The sequence below is a fragment of the Pteronotus mesoamericanus genome, unplaced genomic scaffold, assembly GCF_021234165.1.
Source record: "Pteronotus mesoamericanus isolate MK-2021 breed Mesoamerican mustached bat unplaced genomic scaffold, CSHL_Meso_final contig_48, whole genome shotgun sequence".
Classification (NCBI taxonomy): Eukaryota; Metazoa; Chordata; class Mammalia; order Chiroptera; family Mormoopidae; genus Pteronotus; species Pteronotus mesoamericanus.
Window position 1 is genome coordinate 1,327,898 of NW_026555180.1, and position 21,120 is coordinate 1,349,017.

Genomic DNA, 21,120 nt, shown 5'->3' on the forward strand with positions numbered 1-21,120 from the left:
AATAAGTTTTTTTAACATTTCATATAATAATGATTTGGTAATGATGAACTCCTTCAGTTTATTCTTGCCTGGAAAGATCTTTATCTGCCCTTTGTAAATAATATCTTAGCTGGGTAGAACAACTTGGCTGTAGCTCCCTGCTTTTCATGACTTTGAATATTTCTTGCCAAACCTATTAGCCTTCAAAGTTTCTTTTGAGATATCAGCTGACAGCCTTATGGGAAGGCCCCTGTAGGTAACTAACTGCTTTTCTCTTGTTGCTTTTAAAATTCTCTCTTTATCTTTAACCTTTGGCATTTTAATTATGATGTATCTTGGAGTGGGTCTCTTGTATTCATCTTTTTTGGGACTCTGTGCTTTCTGGACTTGCATGTCTATTTCCTTCAAAATTAAGGACATTTTCTTTCATTATTTTTTTCAGATAGATTTCTAATTTTTTTGCTCTTTCTCTTTCCCCTCTGGCACCCCTATGATGTGATTATCAGAATGCTTGAAGTTATCCCAGAGGATGTTTATACTATCTTTGTTTTTTTTTTTTTTTTATATTCTTTTTTCTTATTGTTGTTCTGATTGGTGGTTTTTTGCTTCATTATGTTCCAAATCATTGATCTGATTCTTGCCTTTATTCACTGTACTGTGGTTTTCCTTTAAATTGTTCTTTATTTCAATTAGTGTATCCTTTGTTTATGAATGGAACTTTTTTATTATGTTGAGGTCCTTACTAAGTTCCTTGAGAATCCTTATAACCAGTGTTTTGAACTCTGCATTTGATAGATTGCTTATCTCAATTTTGTTTAGTCTTTTTCTGGAGTTTTGGTCTGTTCTTTCATTTGGTCCATGTTTCTTTGTCTCTTCATTTTGGCAACCTCCTTGTGTTTGTTTCTATGTATTAGGTAGAGCTGTTTTAACTCCCTGTCTTGGTAGTGTTGTCTAATGTAGTAGGTGTCCTATAGGGTCCAGTGACACAGCCTCCCCTATCACCTCAGCTAAGTACTCAAGGTGCATCCTTTGTGTGGGCTGAGTACACCTTCCTCTTGTACTTGAGCATTGGTTGCTCTTGAAAGATTAATAAGAAGTATTTACCCTGGCCAGTCAGCAGGAAAAACTGGCTGTGACCACGGACCACCAACCTCTGCTCTTTGTGGAGGATCAGCTGTGCAGGGGCAGGGTGGTGGTGCTCTGACATGGTCTGTTGGTATCCACTGGATGAGCAGACTCTGGGATTTCCTGTGTGGTTCAGGCCAAGGTCAGCCCCAACCTGTGTTCTGCCTGGAGCCATCCTGGATGAGCTACAAAGCAGTCTGACATAGCTTCTCCATGTGCTGGGCTTGGAGATTCCCTGGCAAAGCCAAGCTATGAATCTAGGCTGGCTACTGTTAGTGCCATGCCTGGGGCCACTTAACAAGAGGTATGGGGACTTGAGGCTTACTGAGGCCAGCTCTTGCTTGTTTGAGAGGATTTATGAATTTGTGAAGCTTGAGCCAAGACCAGCCATTCATATGGAAAATGCTGCTTTTAATAGATATATATTGGGTGGGATGGAGCCTCAAGGGATCTCCTGGGTGAGGCAAAGAGTGTTAGCCAGGTTGATGGGATCTCAACTATGGTACCAGCCTGCTGGCTCTGTGGCTCTCTTCACCTTTCTGTCTGGGAGAAGCTGTCCCCCATCTTGCGCCTTGATACCAGACACTTCAGTTCCTCCCTGTATGCTACTAGTACCGTTAAAGATGCTACTCCGATGCTGGAACTCAGAGGGAGTGAGTCTGAGTAAGTTCATATATGGGTTCTTAAGAGGAACTGTTTGGGCATCCAGGAGTTTCTTTCGCTGATTCAATCCCTGCTGGTTGTTGCGACCAGAAGTTATGGGCTCTTATCTCCTTGGCACTGGTACCCTGAGCTGGAGGGCCTGGTGTGGGACTGAGATTCTTCATTCCTGAGATATCCCTCCTGAATTTTAATCTACCACACATCATGCCTGTACCCCTCCTACCAGTCTGGATGGATGTGGTTTCTTTATTTCCATCATTGTCAGACTTCCATTCAACCTGATTTGTGCTGGTTCTGAGTGATGGTTGTTCTATAACTTAGTTGTAATTTTGATGTAGTTGTGTCAGAAGGTGAGCTGTGTTTACCTATGTCACCATCTTGACTGGAAATTACAAAGTATTCATATAAGCATGATATTAAAAGGACCATGCTATAATATGGCCAAGTTCACAATCAAAGTGAGATTTTAGTATATGTGCCATGGCTATTCTTTTCCTTTCCTCTCTCTAGTCCTGCTTCCCGAACAGACAAGTAAGTGTTTACCTATCTTCGTAGAGTCCTTTTTTTCACCTATATTTCTCTTCCCTCTTCCATTTAAATATGTTTTTTTTTAAAGTAGCTGATGTTACCTCATGAAAACCAAAGTAATCTGAATTGTATCAGAGAAAATAGATATTTTCATAATAGCAAAGAAAACTATCTGAAATTAAAGGATTGACCTTCTCAGGGTTTAGGACAATAAGAAGTGTTACATGGTGGTGAAAGTCATCAGCTTTTGATCCAGTTAGGCTGGATTCAAAGCCTTAGTGCAAAGCTTGGACTTACCTCTTGGGGTCTGTGTAGTCACTGGTATGTCAAATAACAATCTGTTTCTCAGTGCCCTCTCCTGTAAAATGGGATCTATACTAGCACTTGCCTCAGAAACAGAGTTAAATGAGTAAGGAATTAATGAGTGTATATACATATATATGACATTTATATATAATGTATTTGAACTAATGCCTAAATATAAGGGACTATAAAACTTTTAGGTAAGCAAATTCTCAGATACCTACACATGGGTGAAATAGCATTTTTGAGTAGGGATACTTTAAAGAGTCTCTGAAATAGCTTCGGTTCCAGTGTGTAAAGGTGATTAGATAAATACTGATGCATAGATATAAGAATAGATATAGGGAAGATATATAAAGATACAGAAACTAGTAAAATGAAAATCAACTACAGTCCTCCGCTCTACCAGCTGAGCTATCGAAGGGACACTGTTGGTGGGAATGCAGACTGGTGCAGCCATTGTAGAAAGCAGTGTGGAATATCCTCAAAAAGCTGAAAATGGAACTGCCTTTTGATCCAGTGATTCCTCTGCTGGGACTATACCCTAAGAACACCAAAACGCCAACACAAAAGAACCTATGCACCCCAGTGTTCATAGCAGCACAATTTACAATAGCCAAGTGTTGGAAGCAATCTAAATGCCCATCAGTAGATGATTAGATCAAAACACTATGGTACATATACACAATGGAATACTACGCAGCAGAAAGAAGAAAAAGAACTACTACACTTCGCGACAGCATGGATGGACCTGGAGAGCATTATGCTAAGTGAAATAAGCCAGGGGGTGAAAAACAAATACCATATGATCTCACCTATAAGCAGAACCTAACCAACAATGCAAAGATGCAAGGAAAATAAGACCAGCAACACTGAAAGGAAAAGAAATCAACAGAGACAAGAGGGAAGGAGGGAGGGGGGACAGGGAAAAGGAAGGGAAGAGGAAAGTCAAGGAACATATAGCAAGGACTCATGGACAAAACCAAAGGGGAAGAGCTGAGGGAAGGAAGGAGGGAGGAGGCAAGGGAAAGTGGTGGGGGGGGGAGGCAGAGAAAAATGTATTTGAAAAAATAAATTAAAATAAAATTTAAAAAAAAGATACAGAAACTATGCAGGCAGAGATATAGATGTAGATGTATAAAAGACTTCCTCATGATTATAAACCAAAAATAATGAATCTCTAAGTATTTTTAAAGTAACAGTGATTGGTTTTGTTGTTGTTTTGTTTATTATGTAATAGAAAAGTAGGAATAATTTAATATTATCTTGGGCAAAAACACTGATAAAGACATTGACAAACAGATCTTTAATTCCTTGTGTAGTAAATGACACTAACATCTGGAATTATGTCTTAAACATAGAGGAAGTTGACCTGTTTCCCCTAAATCTGTCTCTTTCTTTTCCTTTCTCTTATCTGTTCTTTATCAAGGGAGAATGCTACAGGCCTTTTTTCACAGGCCCTTGTGTCTGCTAGCTTTCTACAATGTCTTTAGGTGATGGGAGATACTAGCAGAAGATTGGAGGGGATGGGGGAAAAGCCAAGGTAATTGTTTCCACTTCTCTCTGTTTCAGAATCTAGTCTCAGAAGGCAGCAACAACTGGTCTATCTCCTATCAAACATGCCCAACCATACTTGCTTTGTGTGGCCTTGGCCATTTTACTAGTTTCATCACTTCTTTTTATTTCCCTACGATGTCTGGGGTACAGCAGTTCCCTGCTTTTGCTACATCATTTGTATATCACTTCTCAGAAAATCTGCTGGCTGTATAACTAATTCTCTCAATTATAAAAATGAAATTTTTTAACAAGTTTTCATTTTTCTAGTTAGCATTTGATTCAGTGAATATCCATGATACTTTAAAGTGCCTTATACAAAATGGAGACACAATTAATATATATCACCTAAATAATGCCAGGCCATCCAAGCAAAAAGAGAGAATACATATTATTCTGTATTTTATTAAACTACAGTGTTCTATATCATTGGTTTTGCAGTCAGGAATCCACTCATCCATTTAATATGTATATTTTGAGGTTCTACCACCACTTTTGCATGCTCTGGGGAAATATGAGTGGTCAAGAACAGAGTCCCTGCTCTCTGTCCCACACATTCCAGTGGGCAAGTCAGATTCTAAAAAATTAATTGCCACTATGTTCGATGGTGATGAGTGCCAAGAAAAAAAATCAAGCTGGGTGAAGGAACAGACAGGAAATTAATCTAGTGCTATAGATTGATTGCACAAGATTTCACTGATGGGTGATTTGGGGCAGAGACCTGATTTTAGGGAAGAGGAGTGTTCTGTATATACTTTTGTGGAGAGTTAGCCAGCCAGAGAGAGCAGTGAGTTATCAACTTACCAATAAAAACAAATAAGCAAAATGGCTCTTATTGGCAAACAGAAAATCCTACTCTATGGTGCATAAAAAACAGACAAGTGATTTTTACATAAGACAAGTTATATACAGGCTAATTCCATTAAACAAGGCTTAAAAAAGAAGTCGATAACACCACAGGTCATAACAATGAATATGCAACAAATGATACTATCTATGTGTGTAATAAAACTGCAAAACTATCAAGTTTCTTAATATGGAAACTTACAGGAGTTGTATGGACAGAGAGAAACATTGTGATGATAGGAAACTTTGAACTAAGTGGACTAAAAACTTAAGAAGGACTTAGAATGATTCTATCTAAGAGAAATTTAATGAAAGCTACATATATAGGTCATGTAGCTTATAGGACATATAATTTAAATATTCTAAAAGCCAAAATGAAAAAAATGAAAAAATACAGGTAAAATTGATTTTAAAGTAGATCACAGTTAATAAAATATGTCCAAAATATTTTAATTTTAACATGAAATTAAAATTTTTAGTGAGATATTTGTATGTTTTTATGTGTTGTCAGTCTTCAAAACTTGGGTTGAACTTTACACATATCGTATTTTAGTGTGGACCCATTTTCAACTTTTCAATAACCATGTAGAATAAGCTTTGTAATCAGCAGCATAAGTCATGTATTTGCATATATACACACACACATACATACTGGGGTGGGAAAAGTAGATTCATAGTTGTATATGAAACAGAATTAATGAAGCTATTATAATAATCATAATCTGCATGTATTTTTCCATATGAACAAATGTAAGCTTACTTTTGCCCACCCCCTTATATAACTGAATTCTGATAATGGAGAACATAATTTTCCTCAAGTGTACATGAAGCATTCATGAAATTAAACTCTAATAAACCATAAAGACCTCAGTAAAATTTGAAACCAAAAATCATACAAAGAGCATACCATGATCACAATGTCATAAAGACAGAAATCAGTAACAATAACCAAATGCACTCGTGCACGCACATGCACGCGCGCGCGCATGCGCGCGCACACACACACACACACACACACACACACACACCCCTCCCCGCCCACCATGTACCTAGGAACTAAAAATAAAATAAAATAAAATATAATATAATAAACTCACTATTAAATACACTTCAGTCAACTGGATCACTGAGGAAATGCAAATAAAACCTGAGTATCAATTAGAAAACAATGGTAATTAAAACATTTCACCTTAGAGTCCATAGACCACAAATAGTGGAGTACTCAAGAAAAGCCTGGAGAATTGAATATTTAGAACAATAAAAATAATAATAAATAGAATACGATTCTAATTCAAATATTTAGGAGAACAAATTTAACTAAAGGGACACGAAAGAAAATACAAGATAAAGAAGTAATGTGTCAGATATTATGGAAAAAATAGGAAAACTAACAAGTGAAACAAATGTTGCCTCTTTGAAAGATCAATGACTTATATTTAAGTTTTTATCCATCTTGAATTTATTTTTGTGTGATGTCAGTTGCTGGTCAAATTTCAATTTTTTGCATGTAGCTGTCCAGCTTTCCCAACACAATTTGTTAAAGAGGCTATTTTTACTCCAATTTATGCTTCTGCCCCCTTTGTTAAATATTAATTGATCATAGAGACAAGTTTATTTCTGGGCATTGAAAGAAAAAAGAAACCAAAAGAATCAAGAGGGAATGAGGGAGGGGGGCTGGGAAAGGGAAGGGAAGGGTCAAGTCAAGAAACGTGTATAAAGGACCCATAGACAAAGCCAAAGTGGGAAAGGATTGAAGAGGGGAGGTGGGCAGGGGAAAGTGGTGGTAGGAAAATGGAGACAAATGTATTGAAACAATAAAAAAAAATCAATAAATAAACCAAATAACTAGCTACCTTAATCCACGTAGGAGAGAAAACCCAAATATACAAAATCAGAAAAAAATGTCAAAGAGAAAAAGGTATTTTAAACAAATAATATGAAAATAAAATAAGATTTTCTGTACAAATCTATTAAAATGAATTTAAAAATCTAAATGCAAGAGATTGTTTATAGAGTTTGATGTCCAGTATTGTGATCCCTCCTACTTTGTGTTTCTTTCACAAAATAGCTGGGGATATTCGGGGTCATTGATGGTTCCATATAAATTTTTGAAATGTCTGTTCTATTTCTGTGAAATACGTCATTGGTATCTTAATAGGGATTGCGTTGAATCTATAAATTGCTTTGGGTAGTATGGACATTTTGAGGATATTAATTCTTCCAATCCATGAGCACGGTATATGCTTCCATTTATTTGTGTCTTCCTTAATTTCTTTTTTCAATATTGCATAGTTTTCTGCATACAGGTCTTTTGTCTTTGCTTAAATTTATGCCTAGGTACTTAATCTTTTTTCTTGCTATATCGAATGGTATTTTTTTTTCTGATTTCTTCTTCTTCTATTGCATTGCTGGTGTACAAAAATGCCTTTGATTCCTGAATGTAGACTTTGTATCCTGCGGTTTTGCCAAATTCACTTATTAGGTTGAGAAGTTTTTTGGTAGAGTCCACAGGGTTCTCTATGTACACTATCATGTCATCATCAAACAATCATAGCTTTACTTCCTCCTTTCCTATTTGGATGCCTTTTATCTCTTTCTCTTGTCTGACCGCTGTGGCTAGGACTTCCAATACGATGTTGAAAAGAAGCGGTGAGAGCGGACATCCTTGTCATATTCCCGATCTTAGTGGGAAAGCTTTCAGTTTTTGCCAATTGAGTATGATATTGGCTGTAGGTTTTTCATATATGGCCTTTATGATGTTGAGGAATGCCCCATTTATTCCCATTTGGCTGAGTGTTTTGATCATAAATGGGTGCTGTACCTTATCAAATGCTTTTTCTGCATCTATCAAGATGATCATGTGGTTTTTGTCTTTACTTTTATTTATGTGATGTATCACGTTTACTGATTTGCGTATATTGAACCATCCCTGCATCCCTGGGATGAATCCCACTTGATCGTGGTGGATAATCTTTTGAATGTATTGCTGGATGCGGTTTGCCAATATTTTATTGAGGATTTTAGCATCTATGTTCATCAGCGAAATTGGCCTGTAGTTTTCTTTCTTTGTAGGGTCTTTATCTGGTTTTGGGATCAGGGTGATGCTGGCCTCATAGAAGGAGTCTGGGAGTCTTCCCTCCTCTTGGATTTTTTGGAATAGTCTGAGAAGGACAGGGGTTAGCTCTTCCTTAAATGTTTTGTAAAATTCTCCTGGGAAACCATCTGGCCCTGGGCTTTTGTGTGCTGGGAGTTTCTTGATGACTGCTTCAATTTCCCCAGCTGTTATCGGTCTGTTCAAGCTTTCTGTTTTTTTCCTCCTTCAGGGTTGGAAGATTATACTTTTCTAAAAATTTGTCCATTTCATCAAGATTTTCAAATTTCTTGGCATATAATTGTTCATAATAGTTTCTGATGATCATTTGTATGTCTGTGGTATCAGTTGTTATTTCTCCTCTTTCATTTCTGATATTATTAATTTGGATCCTCTCCCTTTTTTTCTTGATGAGTCTGCTTAAAGGCTTGTCAACTTTATTAATCTTTTCAAAGAACCAGCTTCTGGATTGGTTGATCCTCTGAATTGTTCTTTTTGTCTCTATGTCATTCAGTTCTGCTCTAATCTTGACTATTTCCTTCCTTCTACTTGTTCTGGTGGAACAGAATAGAAAGCCCATAAACAAGCCCAGGTCTCTATGGATGTCTAATATTTGACAAAGGGGGCAGAAGCATAAAATGGAGCAATAACAGCCTCTTCAACAAATGGTGTTGGGAGAGTTGGATGGCTACATGCAAAAAAATTGAAATTGGATCATCAGCTGACACCATGCACAAAAATAAACTCAAGATGGATCAAAGACTTAAATATAAGTCACAACACCATCAAAGTCCTAGAGGAGAACATTGGCAGGAAACTCTCAGATATCCCACGCAGCAATTTTTTCACTGATATGTCTCCTAAAGCAAGGGACATAAAGGAAAGAATAAACAAGTGGGACCTCATCAAAATAAGAAGCTTCTGCATGGTGAAAGAAAACATCAGCAAAATGAAAAAGGGAGCCAACCGTATGGGAAAATATATTTGCTAATGATACATCAGATAGAGGTTTGATCTCCAAGATATATAAAGAACTCACTCGACTCCACTCACAGATGACAAACGATCCAATAAAAAAATGGGCAAAGGGCCTGGGCAGATGCTTTTCTAAGGAGGAGATACAGAGGGCCCAGAGGCATTGGAAAGGATGCTCAGCATCACTAGCCATCAGAGAAATGCAGATCAAAACCACCATGAGGTACCACCTCACACCGGTCAGAATGGCCATCATAAACAGATCCACAAACAGCAGGTGCTGGCGAGGCTGTGGAGAAAAGGGAACCCTAGTACACTGTTGTTGGGAATGCAGACTGGTGCAGCCATTGTGGAAAGCAGTGTGGAATTTCCTCAGAAAGCTGAAAATGGAACTGCCTTTTGATCCAGTGATTCCCCTGCTGGGACTATACCCTGAGAACACCAAAACACCAATACAAAAGAACCTATGCACCCCAATGTTCATAGCAGCACAATTTACAATAGCCAAGTGTTGGAAGCAATCTAAATGCCATCAGTAGATGATTGGATCAAAACACCCTGGTACATATACACAATGGAATACTACGCAGCAGAAAGAAAAAAAGAAGTACTAAACTTCGCAACAGCATGGATGGAACTGGAGAGCATCATGCTAAGCGAAATATGCCAGGGGGCGAAAGACAAATACCATATGATCTCACCTATAAGCGGAACCTAACCAACAATGCAAAGATGCAAGGAAAATATGACCAGCAACACTGAAAGGAAAAGAAATCAACAGAGACAAGAGGGAAGGTGGCGGCAGGGAAAGGGAAGGGAAGTGGAAAGTCAACATATAGCAAGGACTCATGGACAAAACCAAAGGGGAAGAGCTGAGGGAGGGATGGAGGGAGGGGGCAAGGGAAAGAGGTCGGGGGGAGGCAGAGACAAATGTATTTAAAAAGTAAATAAATTTAAAAAATAATTTAAAAAATAGAGATTGTTTATAGAAAATATGTTTTAGCCCTGGCTGGTGTGCCTCAGTGGACTGAATGCTGGCTGCAAACCAAAGGATCTCTGGTTGGATTCTCAGTCAGGACACATGCCTGGGTTGCACTCCAGGTCCCTGGTGGGAGACGCGTGAGAAGCAACCACATATTGATATTTCTTTCCCTCTCTATCCTTCCCTTCACTCTCTCTAAAAATAAACAAAATATTTTTAAAAATATATAATATCTTGCCCCTCAATTTGTACTTCTCAAACTTCAAATTTTAATACTAAGGGTATCCATTTCTTTTTTTAATTATTATTTTTTATTGTTCAAATACATTAGTCTCCATTTTCCTGCCACTACTTTCCCCAGCTCCACCCACCCCCACCTCCCACCCTCAATACATTTCTAAAAGGCATTTTAAAAAATAAAGTAGATTTGTCTTTGAGGCAGTAAACCCCACATTACCAAATTTCTACATTGTCTGTAGCTGAAACCTTATATAAACAACCGTGTTTCATTTTGTAATTGTGAAACCCACAAGGCTCACTTTGGCAATAAAGTACTCCATAACTTCCATGGCGGTGACTATCTGGTATATAATGTTACATAAATTCTACTTTGATGAAACTTAAATCTATGAAATTTAAACAAAATGGTGTTAGCAATGAATCCCAAAAGAAAAAAAAAGGAATTTGGGGTTTTGTTTTTCCTTTTCTGAAACCCAAGAGCATATTAAATTTAGTGCCAGGACATATACTTCTATAATTTGGATCAATTGACGGTTTTCCTGTCTAATGACCTTAGACTGGCTACATCAAAATAACCTTGGGCCTCAAGCAGAGTTCAGTAAACCCATCCTTCCAAAGGAGGAGAAGGAAAGAACCTGCTTGGGTAGCCAGTGATGTGTTCAGCCAAACCATAATCTTCAACTTGGTATCAGCGAAAACATTGAAGGAAGGCACTATTTCTACTTTGGATTGATTTACTTATTTAGCTACTTACTTCAGGGATCTAGTGCAGGCAGGCACCTATATCAGATGATGCAGAGTACCAGAAGCCAAAATGTTACTCTTCACCTTCTCCTTATAAAATAATTAAAAAAAAAAAAAAGATGGACATGTCTATCCCCTTCAACTCCTAGAGTTTATGATCTTTAATGATGAAGTTGTTATATTTATTAAAATGCATTTTTTATGAAACATACTATCTTCAACTATAAAATCTTCATTAAGGAACAAATGATAAGTCTTACAACTTTATTGCCTTACAACAGCAGTCTTTGTACATTTTAATAGCATACTTTTCTTTTTTTTTTCCATTTTACAATGAGTTATTTCTTTTTTTTTCTTTTTTTTAATTTATTTACTTTTTAAATACATTTGTCTCTGCCTCCCCCCCACCTCTTTCCCTTGCCCCCTCCTACCTTCCCTCCCTCAGCTCTTCCCCTTTGGTTTTGTCCATGAGTCCTTGCTATATGTTCCTTGACTTTCCCCTTCCCTTCCCTTTCCCTGTCCCCCCCTTCCCTCTTGTCTCTGTTGATTTCTTTTCTTTTCAATGTTGCTGGTCATATTTTCCTTGCATCTTTGCATTGTTGGTTAGGTTCCGCTTATAGGTGAGATCATATGGTATTTGTCTTTCGCCCCCTGGCTTATTTCGCTTAGCATGATGCTCTCCAGTTCTATCCATGCTGTCTCAAAGTTTAGTACTTCTTTTTTTTTTCTTTCTGCTGTGTAGTATTCCATTGTGTATATGTACCATAATTTTTTGATCCAATCATCTACTAATGGGCATTTAGGTTGCTTCCAAAACTTGGCTATTGTAAAATATGCTTAATAGCATACTTTTCAATACATATTTAAATAACCATACTGTACCTTTACATCAATATTCCAGTACAACCTCTGTGAATTCAGTAAAATACCACTAATTCTCTCTGAGGATGTCCCTTCCCTACTCTGCCATTGAGCTGGGATTCTCCAGGGTTTGTGAAGTACTTCTCTCTGGGTCTCCCTGACTGATTTCTATCTGTGTGCTCCATCTCTAACGCTGTCCCAAAGTCAAGGTTATCTGCTCGATCCTGAATCCCTTTTTCATTTGTATTTACCATAGGCACTTCAAGCTTTTAGTATGTCCAAAGTTGACCCTGCCAGTGTCTTTTCTCCCCTTTTACCATAAACTTGATCATTTCTAATGCTGTGTCTTAAGCAATAAATGTCATAGCTATTGCTGACTCTTTCCTCTTATTTATTTATTTAGTTAGTTAGTTTTAAAGAATCCTTGAAGTGAGGTGTAATGTAACTTCATCACTTTATTCAAATCTTCAAAATAGTCTTTATTCTATGTTTTTAGTATAAAAAAATCCACAAGTTAAGTGCACCACAGTGTAGAGAGAGACATACAATTCTGAACTTCCATAACACTCAATGGTACAGTCCAACATCACATGTATAAAACACAATTTAGATGAACTGAAATTATAAAATAAAATAAAATCTAATTGCTAAAATTTAAAATATTAAGGATCCCTGAAATATTGTTAACCCTAATGAGATTTTGCTGGACTCGAGTCATTTTGCAATGAGGCATTCACAATATGACCCCATTAACCCAGCTGAGGAATTCTTGGGAGCCACGAGTGGCTGCATCAGACACTGAGACAATATATGGTAACCAATTTTTGGTTTGAAAATTCCCCTTAATTTTGGCTCTGAAGTCATCAGGCTTCTGAAATGCATCCTCCTTATTGACCCCTGCCCACACACACCTTTTAAACAAACTGTTGTTTACAGTACAGTTTGTGTTAGTATCTGTTATTCAATCAAGCTCAGTTTTTCTGACACCAAAGCAAATTTGGATTTGGTTCATGTCTGAAGAGACAACCTATGAGGAGGGTCCAAAGGCACCCCCCTCTTTTTCCTGAGGAGATGCATAAGAAGTAATGGAGTCTAGTCTTGGGCACAGAGAGAGTTTCAGAGGATCCTTGTGAAAGACTAATAAAAGATGGCAAGTGGGGGGAAGTGCAAGAAGAGAAAGAAATTAATCTGACTGGCTTTCTGTCCTGCACCATTGATTCAATGGAGATTGCTGGGAGGGAATGGAAGATGGGCTGAGGGTGGGATGTGAGATAAAGGATGGAAAAGGAAAGGCAGACAACTAATGCATTTATAACAAGTAATATAAATCAAAGGCTTAAAGGAGATTAAAGACCAATCAAAATAATTTGGCAAGTTTAATTCTTAGGAAGATCAAAGTTCTCTCCAAACCTAATTTGATGTTTTATTACTAAAATCAAAGACCCGTATGGTACAGTATTACTCCACAAGTGACTACAAACAGGAAGAGGATGAAAAAAATAACCATCCGGGACGCAGAGCCTAACCAGACCTGCAGCCACCATCAACAGCAAAGGTCAATATCCAATGCAGCCAACCTACCCTGTGCAGCCTCCTGGGAATCCAGTGTACCCTCAGATCTTGCATCTTCCTCAGGCTCCACCCTATGCTGCTGCTTCACCTGCCTACTCAGAGGTCTATTGTCTAAGCTTTGTGCATCCAGGGGCTGCCACAGTCCCCATGATGTCAGCTGCATTTCCTGGCACCTCACTGTATCTTCCCATGGTCCAGTCTGTGGTTGTTGCACCTTTAGGTTCCACAGTCCCTATGGCTTATTATCCAATTGGCCCCTTTTATCCACCTGGTTCAACAGTGCTGGTGGAAGGAGGGTATGATCCAGGTGCCAGGTTTGGAGCTGGGGCTACTGCTGGCAACATTCCTCTTCCACCCCCAGGATGCCCTCCCGATGCTGCTCAGCTTGCAGTCATGCAGGGAGCCAATGTCCTCATAACTCAGCGAAAGGGGAACTTCTTCATGGGTGGCACAGATGGTGGCTATACCATCTGGTGAAGAACCAAGGCCCTCTCTGTGCCGGGAAAGACATCACATACCGTCAGCACTTCTCACAATGTAACTGCTCTAGTAATATTAACCTGAAGTTGTAGTTTAAGACACATGTTGTTGGGGTGTCTTTCTGGTGCCCAAACTTTCAGGCACTTTTCAAACTTAATAAGAAACCATGTAATGGTAGCAATACCTCCCTAAAGTATTTTGAGGTAAGGGAGGTATCCATTCATAAAATGAATATGGGTGAAGCAGCCCTAAGGATATTCCTTGAATTCCTCTGGAGTAATACTGTATCATTTATTTTCTATCTATTCTATATTTATAATCACTTATTCTTATCAATTCAGCTTTGAAATTATCTTTTAAATCTGCCCTTCACATCAATTCTCTATTATGTCATCTAAATTACTGTACTATCATCATATTAATTTCTGTCATTTTTTTTATTCTAACCCATTTCCTACTTCCACAGTTTCTTCCTTAAATAGCCTGATTGTCTCTCTTTCAAATTCTTCCGTTGGAGTCAATGTCACCTACAGAATGGAGCTTAGTACCATTGTATATGAGATATGAGGCCCTTCAAAACATTTTATGTTAACCTTCACCTATAGGTAATTAACTTAAGTTCTCATCAATTGTTTTTCTTACCATTATCAGAGTGTGCTGTGTTTCATCTTGTCTCTCTTTGCTGCCATGTGGGCTTCTTCCTCTGACTGCCAGATCCTTACTTTCCTTTTCTACTGCCCTACTCCTATTTATTCTTTCACTGTAAAGTCAGCTGTTAGCTCACCTAAGCAGACTTTCTTGACACATCCATAGTGGAACACATTTTTATTTATTCTAGCACTTTGCACACTATCTTATGAGTCTGTAATACAGATTCTAGTGCTCATCCATATTGAGTTTTCTTCTCCTTTCAGAGCAAGAGAGAAGATTACATAGTTTTCCCCCATCACAGATATTAGAACCATGTTACCAGATTTAGCTAACGGGAGATAAGCAGAAGAGATGGGATTCACTTCCAGCACATTAAACACATTTCCTTGTCCTCCTCCTTGACTGCAGTGACAAAGAGGCCTTGTATTATAGATGGGGTAGCTACTACAAGGTTGTATCTGTATTAATATGGATTCCAATTTGACCCTAGGGAACACGACTTACCTGCCAATGCTTGTTGAACAGGTAGCACGATTAAGACTAAACTTTGCGACAGCATGGATGGAACTGGAGAGCATTATGCTAAGTAAAATAAGCCAGGGGGCGAAAGACAAATACCATATCATCTCACCTATAAGCGGAACCTAACCAACAATACAAAGATGCAAGGAAAATAAGACCAGCAACACTAAAAGGAAAAGAAATCAACAGAGACAAGAGGGAAGGAGGGAGGGGGGCGGGGAAAAGGAAGGGAAGGGGAAAGTCAAGGAACATATAGCAAGGACTCATGGACAAAACCAAAGGGGAAGAGCTGAGGAAGGGAAGGAAGGAGGAGGCAAGGGAAAGTGGTAGGGGGTAGGCAGAGACAAATGTATTTGAAAAAATAAATTAAAAAAAAAAGAATAAACCTTGTGAGATAGAAAAGATGGTGGAGGAGTGACTGGGAGTCATGCTGACTTCCTCCCAAAACCAAACTGGAATTGTGACTAAACAGTGGATAAATCACCTGAAAAGCAGTGGGACGATAGAGGGAGAGGAGCCTTGGAGCCACGGACAGACAGTGGATTCAACTCTCACACATCCCAATGGGTGAGAAGTGCAGCAGAGGCTTGAGAGGATGGGCTGGGTGCCCATGGGCACCAGCACCAGAGGGACATTGAAATGGCCTTTTGGATCCCCCTAAGAAGAACAGGGTCTGAATCATAAACAGGGACCGCTAGACTACAGCAGCTGAAACCAGGAAAACACACAGACAAAATGCAACCCTGAAAAGCTTAGGGGCGCTCTCTGCCAGAGACAGGCGGCTAGAGATGCAAAGAGACATTTTAACGTCCAACGCAAAAATTTGCAGTGGCAGCCGCCCTCCTTGATCTTTGGGTAGAGGTGGCAGCAGAGTAGGCTGGTGCCTGAGGAAAGACTGGTGAGAAAAACATTGTGAAGAGAACTGAGACAGTGGCCAGCGAAGCCCTGGTGATAACTCACTTCCCACTCTGCAGCTACCATCTTGCTCAGGCATAAGTGGATCAATAAACTTGCCTTTTGTTCACTCCACACACAGCTTGTGCACCTGTGGGCTTGGGGATGAGTGCAGGCTGGCTGGAAGAAATAGAGGATCCCTGGCCAAAGGGGACTTTTTGAAAAGAGACTGGAGACAGAGGTGTTGGGGAAAGAGCTGCAGGATTAGCCAAGATTCCTGAAGCTGACACTCTCTCCATTCTGTAGTCTCCATTCTGTGCAAGCAGGCCAAGCCCCCAATGAGGCAAAAGAGGGAGTGGGAGCCAGTTGGCCCGCGATTACAACACAGTCCGCAGAAATAGCGGATCCCTGGCCAAAGGGCTCACAGAGCTGCCCAAAGACCCTGAAGGAGAGACTGGAGACAGAGGTGTTGGGGAGTCACAGTACTGACTCTTCCCCTGTCCATTATCCCCATCTGGCTCAAGCAGACTACTCCACTGAGTGACAGCAGTCTATAAGGGCATGATAGTCCAGCAATCAGATGACATTGCTCCACCCTGTGGTGCCCAAGCCTGACAGAAGAGGACAGAGTGACCAGATTGACAATTATAGGAGACAGACACAGACAGTAGATTCCTGGAAGGCGTAAACAAACAGCCCAACATCAAATAAGGTCAACAACAGACATCTTTACAGGCAGACCCAAAAGGAAAAGTAAATCAATCAATCAATAAATAAAAAGACCAGCCTACTACCATAGAAGTTTAATCCACAAAGTCAGGAAATATAGATGGATCAATTGAAGCAGAAGCAAAATAATAATAATAATAATAATAATAATAATAGTAATAATAGACTCTCACAAAAATGGGAAGAAAAAGAAGTTCACCCCAAATGAGTGGAAAGAAGGAATCCCCACAGAGAGAGCTAAATGAAATAGAGGCAAGGGAACTATCAGATATTGAATTCAAAACAAGGGCTTTAAGGAAGCTCAATGAGCTCAGCAAGCTCAAAGAGAACTATAAGAAACTACACAGAAACTATCAGGAACTTACTGCAAAATATATAAGCCTGGAAAAGGACATAGAAACAATCAAGAAGGCACAAGAGGATATGAGGATTACTATTTCTGAATTGAAGAACACAGTAGAAGGAAACTAAAGCAGATTAGATGAACCAGAGGATTGAATCAGCACCTGGAGGACAAGGTAGAAAAAAGCTCCCAGAAAGAACAAGAAATGGAAAAAGGACTGCAAAAGAATGAAGAGACATTTAGGGAAATGCAGGACAACCTGAAACTCAATAATATCTGCATAATAAGGATACCAGAAGGGGAAGAAGAGGAGCAAGTGATCGAGAACTTCTTTAAAAGTTCATGATGGAAAATATTCCCAATTTGAGGAGAAAAAGGTCTCATGGGTCCAAGAAGCACAGAGGGCCCCATTCAGAGGAACCCAAAGAGGCCCACTCCAAGACACATCATCATTAAAATGATAAATATCAAAGAAAAAGAAAGAACCCTAAGGGCAGAAAGGGAGAAACAAAGAGTAAAATACAAGGGAACCCCAATACGGCTAAGAGCTGACTTCTCAACAGAAACACTATGGCCAGAAGGGAATGGCAACAATATTCCAAGTAATGAAAAACAAGGGCTTACAACCAAGGCTGCTCTACACAGCAAGGCTCTCAATTAAAATGGGAGGGGAAATACGGAGTTTCACAGGCAAAAGAAGGTTAAAAGACTACATCTCTACCAAACCAGTACTCCAAGATATGCTAAAGGGACTGGTTTAAGAAGATAAAGGAAAAGAATGAGAAAGAGAAAAACACAGGTACAAACAGAAAAATAAATAGGTTTCTATCAGTAATAACTCCCAATGTAAATGGACTAAATGCCCTAATCAAAAGACACAGGGTAGCTGAATGGATAAGAAAACATGACCCACACATATGCTGCCTACAAGAGACCCACCTCAGAGCCAAAGACCTACACAGATTGAAAGTAAAGGGATGGAAAAAATATTCCAAGCAAATGGGCAAGAGAAAAAGGCCGGGGTTGCCATACTTGTATCAGACAAAGTAGATTTCAAAACAAAAGCCAAAAAAAGAGACCCAGAGGGACATTTTTTAATATATAAAGGAAGAATCCAACAAGAAGACATAAATATTATAAACTTACATGCTCCCAACACAGGAGCGGCCAAATATATAAGGAAAATCTTGGATGATTTCAAAAATATATACACAGCAACACACTGATTGTAGGGAATTTTAACATTCCGCTGTCAAAAATGGACAAATTTTCCAAAGAAAACATCAACAAAGATATTGTGGAGCTGAATGACGCATTAAATCAAATGGGCTTAACTGACATATATAGAACCTAACATCCCAAAGAAGCAAAATACACATTCTTTTCAAAAGCTCATGGAACTTTTTCAAAGTAAGACCACGTGATAGGATGCAAAGCAAACCTCAGCAAATTCAGGAAAATTGAAATAATAGCAAGCATTTTCTCGGACTACAAGGGCTTGAAACTGGAAATCAACATCAATGAGAAAACTCAAAAACCTGCATACTCATGGAGACTGAAGAGTAGACTATTAAACAATGAATTGGCCAATAGGGTGATAAAAGAAAAATTCAAAAAGTTTTGGAAACAAATGAAAATGAACATACACCAGTCAAAACTTATGGGACACAGCAAAGGCAGTCCTGACAGGGAAGTTCAGAGCAATGCAGGTCTACCTAAAAAAGATAGAAACATTTCAAATAAATCACCTAACACTACAACTTCAAGAACTGGAGAAACAACAACCACCAAATCTCAGAGCAAATAGAAGGAAAGACATAATCAAGATCAGAGCAGAACTAAATGACATAGAGAGGAAAAGAACAATTCGAAGGATCAAACAATCCAAGAGCTGGTTCTTTGAAGAGATAAATAAAATCGGCAAGCCTTTAAGCACACTAATCAAGAAAAAAAGGGAGAGGACCCAAATTAATAATATCAGAAATGAAAAAGGAGAAATAACAATTGATATAACAGAAATACAAAGAATTGAATGATGCTACTATGAACAATTATATGCCAAGAAATTTGAAAACCTGGATGAAATAGACACATTTCTAGAAAAGTATAATCTTCCAACATTGAAGGAGGAAGAAACAGAAAGCTTGAACAGACAGATAACTGCTAGGGAAATTAAAGCAGCAATCAAGAATCTCCTGGCACACAAAAGCCCAGGGCTGGATGGTTTCACAGGAGAAATTTACAAAACATTTAAAGAAGAGCTAACCCCTGTCCTTCTCAGACTATTCCAAAAAATCCAAGAGGAAGGAAGACTCCCAGACTCTTTTTATGTGGCCAGCATCACCCTGATCCCAAAACCAGATAAAGATCCTACAAAGAAAGAAAACTATAGGACAATTTTGCTAATGAACACAGAGCTAAAATCCTCAACAAAATATTGGCAAACCACATCCAGCAATACATTAAAAAGATTATCCACCATGATCAAGTGGGATTCTTCCCAGGGATGCAGGGATGGGTCAATATATGCAAATCAATAAACATAATACATCACATAAAAAATATGAGAGACAAAAACCACGTGGTCATCTCGATACATGCAGAAAAAGCATTCGATAAGGAACAGCACCCATTTATGATCACAACACTCAGCAAAATGGGAATAAAGGGGCATTCCTCAATGTAATAAAGGCCATATATGAAAAACCTGCAGCCAACACCTTACTCGACGGGCAAAAACTAAAAGCTTTCCCACTAATGTCGGGAACACGACAAGGATGTCTGCTTTCACCACTTCTCTTCAACATCGTATTGGAAGTCCTAGCCACAGCAATCAGACAAGAAAAGGAAATAAAAGGCATCCAAATAGGAAAGGAGGAAGAAAAGCTACCATTGTTTGCAGATGACATGATAGTGTACCTAGAAAACCCTATAGACTCCACCAAACAATTCCTCAACCTAATAAGTGAATTTGGCAAAACAGCAGGATACAAAGTCAATATTCAGAAATCAAAGGCATTTTTGTATACCAGCAATGAAATAGAAGAAGAAGAAATCAGGAGAAAAAAAAAACAGTCGATATAGCAACAAGAAAAATAAAGTACCTAGGAATAAATTCAACCAAGGAGGTAAAAGACCTGTACACAGAAAACTATACAACACTGAATAAAGAAATTAAGGAAGACACAAATAGGTGGAAGCATATACCGCGTTCATGGATTGGAAGAATTAATATCATCAAAATGTCCATATTACCCAAAGCAATTTATAGATTCAGCACAATCCCTATTAAAATACCAATGACATATTTCACAGAAATAGAACAGACATGTCAAAAATTTATATGGAACCATAAACGACTCCAAATAGCTGCAACAATTTTGAGAAAGAGAAACAAAGTAGGAGGGATCACAATATCGGACATCAAACTCTATTACAAAGCCACTATGTTCAAAACAATCCGGTACTGGCACAAGAACTGACCCATAGACAGTGGAACAGAATAGAAAGCCCAGAAAGAAGCCCATGTCTGTATGGTCAATTAATATTTGACAAAGGGGGCAGAAGCATAAAGTGGAGTAATAATAGCCTCTTCAACAAATGGTGTTGGGAGAGCTGGACGGCTAAAAAGTTGAAATTGGATCATCAGCCGACACCATACACAAAAATAAACTCAAGATGGATAAAATACTTAAATATAAGTCACAACATCATAAAAGTCCTAGAGGAGAACATGGGCAGGAAATTCTCAGATATCCCATATAGCAATTTTTTCACTGATACGTCTCCTAAAGCAAGGGACGTAAAGGAAAGAATAAAAAAGTGGGATCTCATCAAAATAAGAAGCTTCTGCATCATATTATAAGAAAATAAGAAAACATCTTAAGCAAAATGAGAAGGGAGGCAACCATATAGGAAGATATACTTACTATTGATATATCAGATAGATGTTTGACCTCCAAAATATAGAGAGAACTCACACGACTCCATTTCAAGAAGACAAACAATCTAATTAAGAAATGCGCAAAGGATCTGGAC

At 38.6% G+C, this 21,120-nt stretch overlaps 1 protein-coding gene and 1 pseudogene across 1 annotated transcript; one reads left to right on the forward strand and one right to left on the reverse strand.

Annotated features, from left to right (window-relative positions):
* The window catches only part of LOC129074251 (60S ribosomal protein L31-like), a 234,029-nt pseudogene that overhangs the window by 103,906 nt on the left and 109,003 nt on the right, over positions 1–21,120 (reverse strand).
* Positions 13,438–14,035, forward strand: LOC129074250 (DAZ-associated protein 2-like). Its single transcript, XM_054577967.1, has 2 exons — positions 13,438–13,742; positions 13,778–14,035. Exons 1-2 carry the CDS (start codon positions 13,458–13,460, stop codon positions 14,033–14,035), a joined length of 543 nt encoding a protein of 180 aa, XP_054433942.1. The 5' UTR covers positions 13,438–13,457.

Bases quoted from the DNA above. Each gene is read 5' to 3' on its own strand.
- LOC129074250 (XM_054577967.1), top strand. From the start codon at position 13,458: ATGCAGCCAACCTACCCTGTGCAGCCTCCTGGGAATCCAGTGTACCCT. The intron at 13,743-13,777 runs GTGCTGGTGGAA...TCCAGGTGCCAG, and splicing joins TTTATCCACCTGGTTCAACA to GTTTGGAGCTGGGGCTACTG.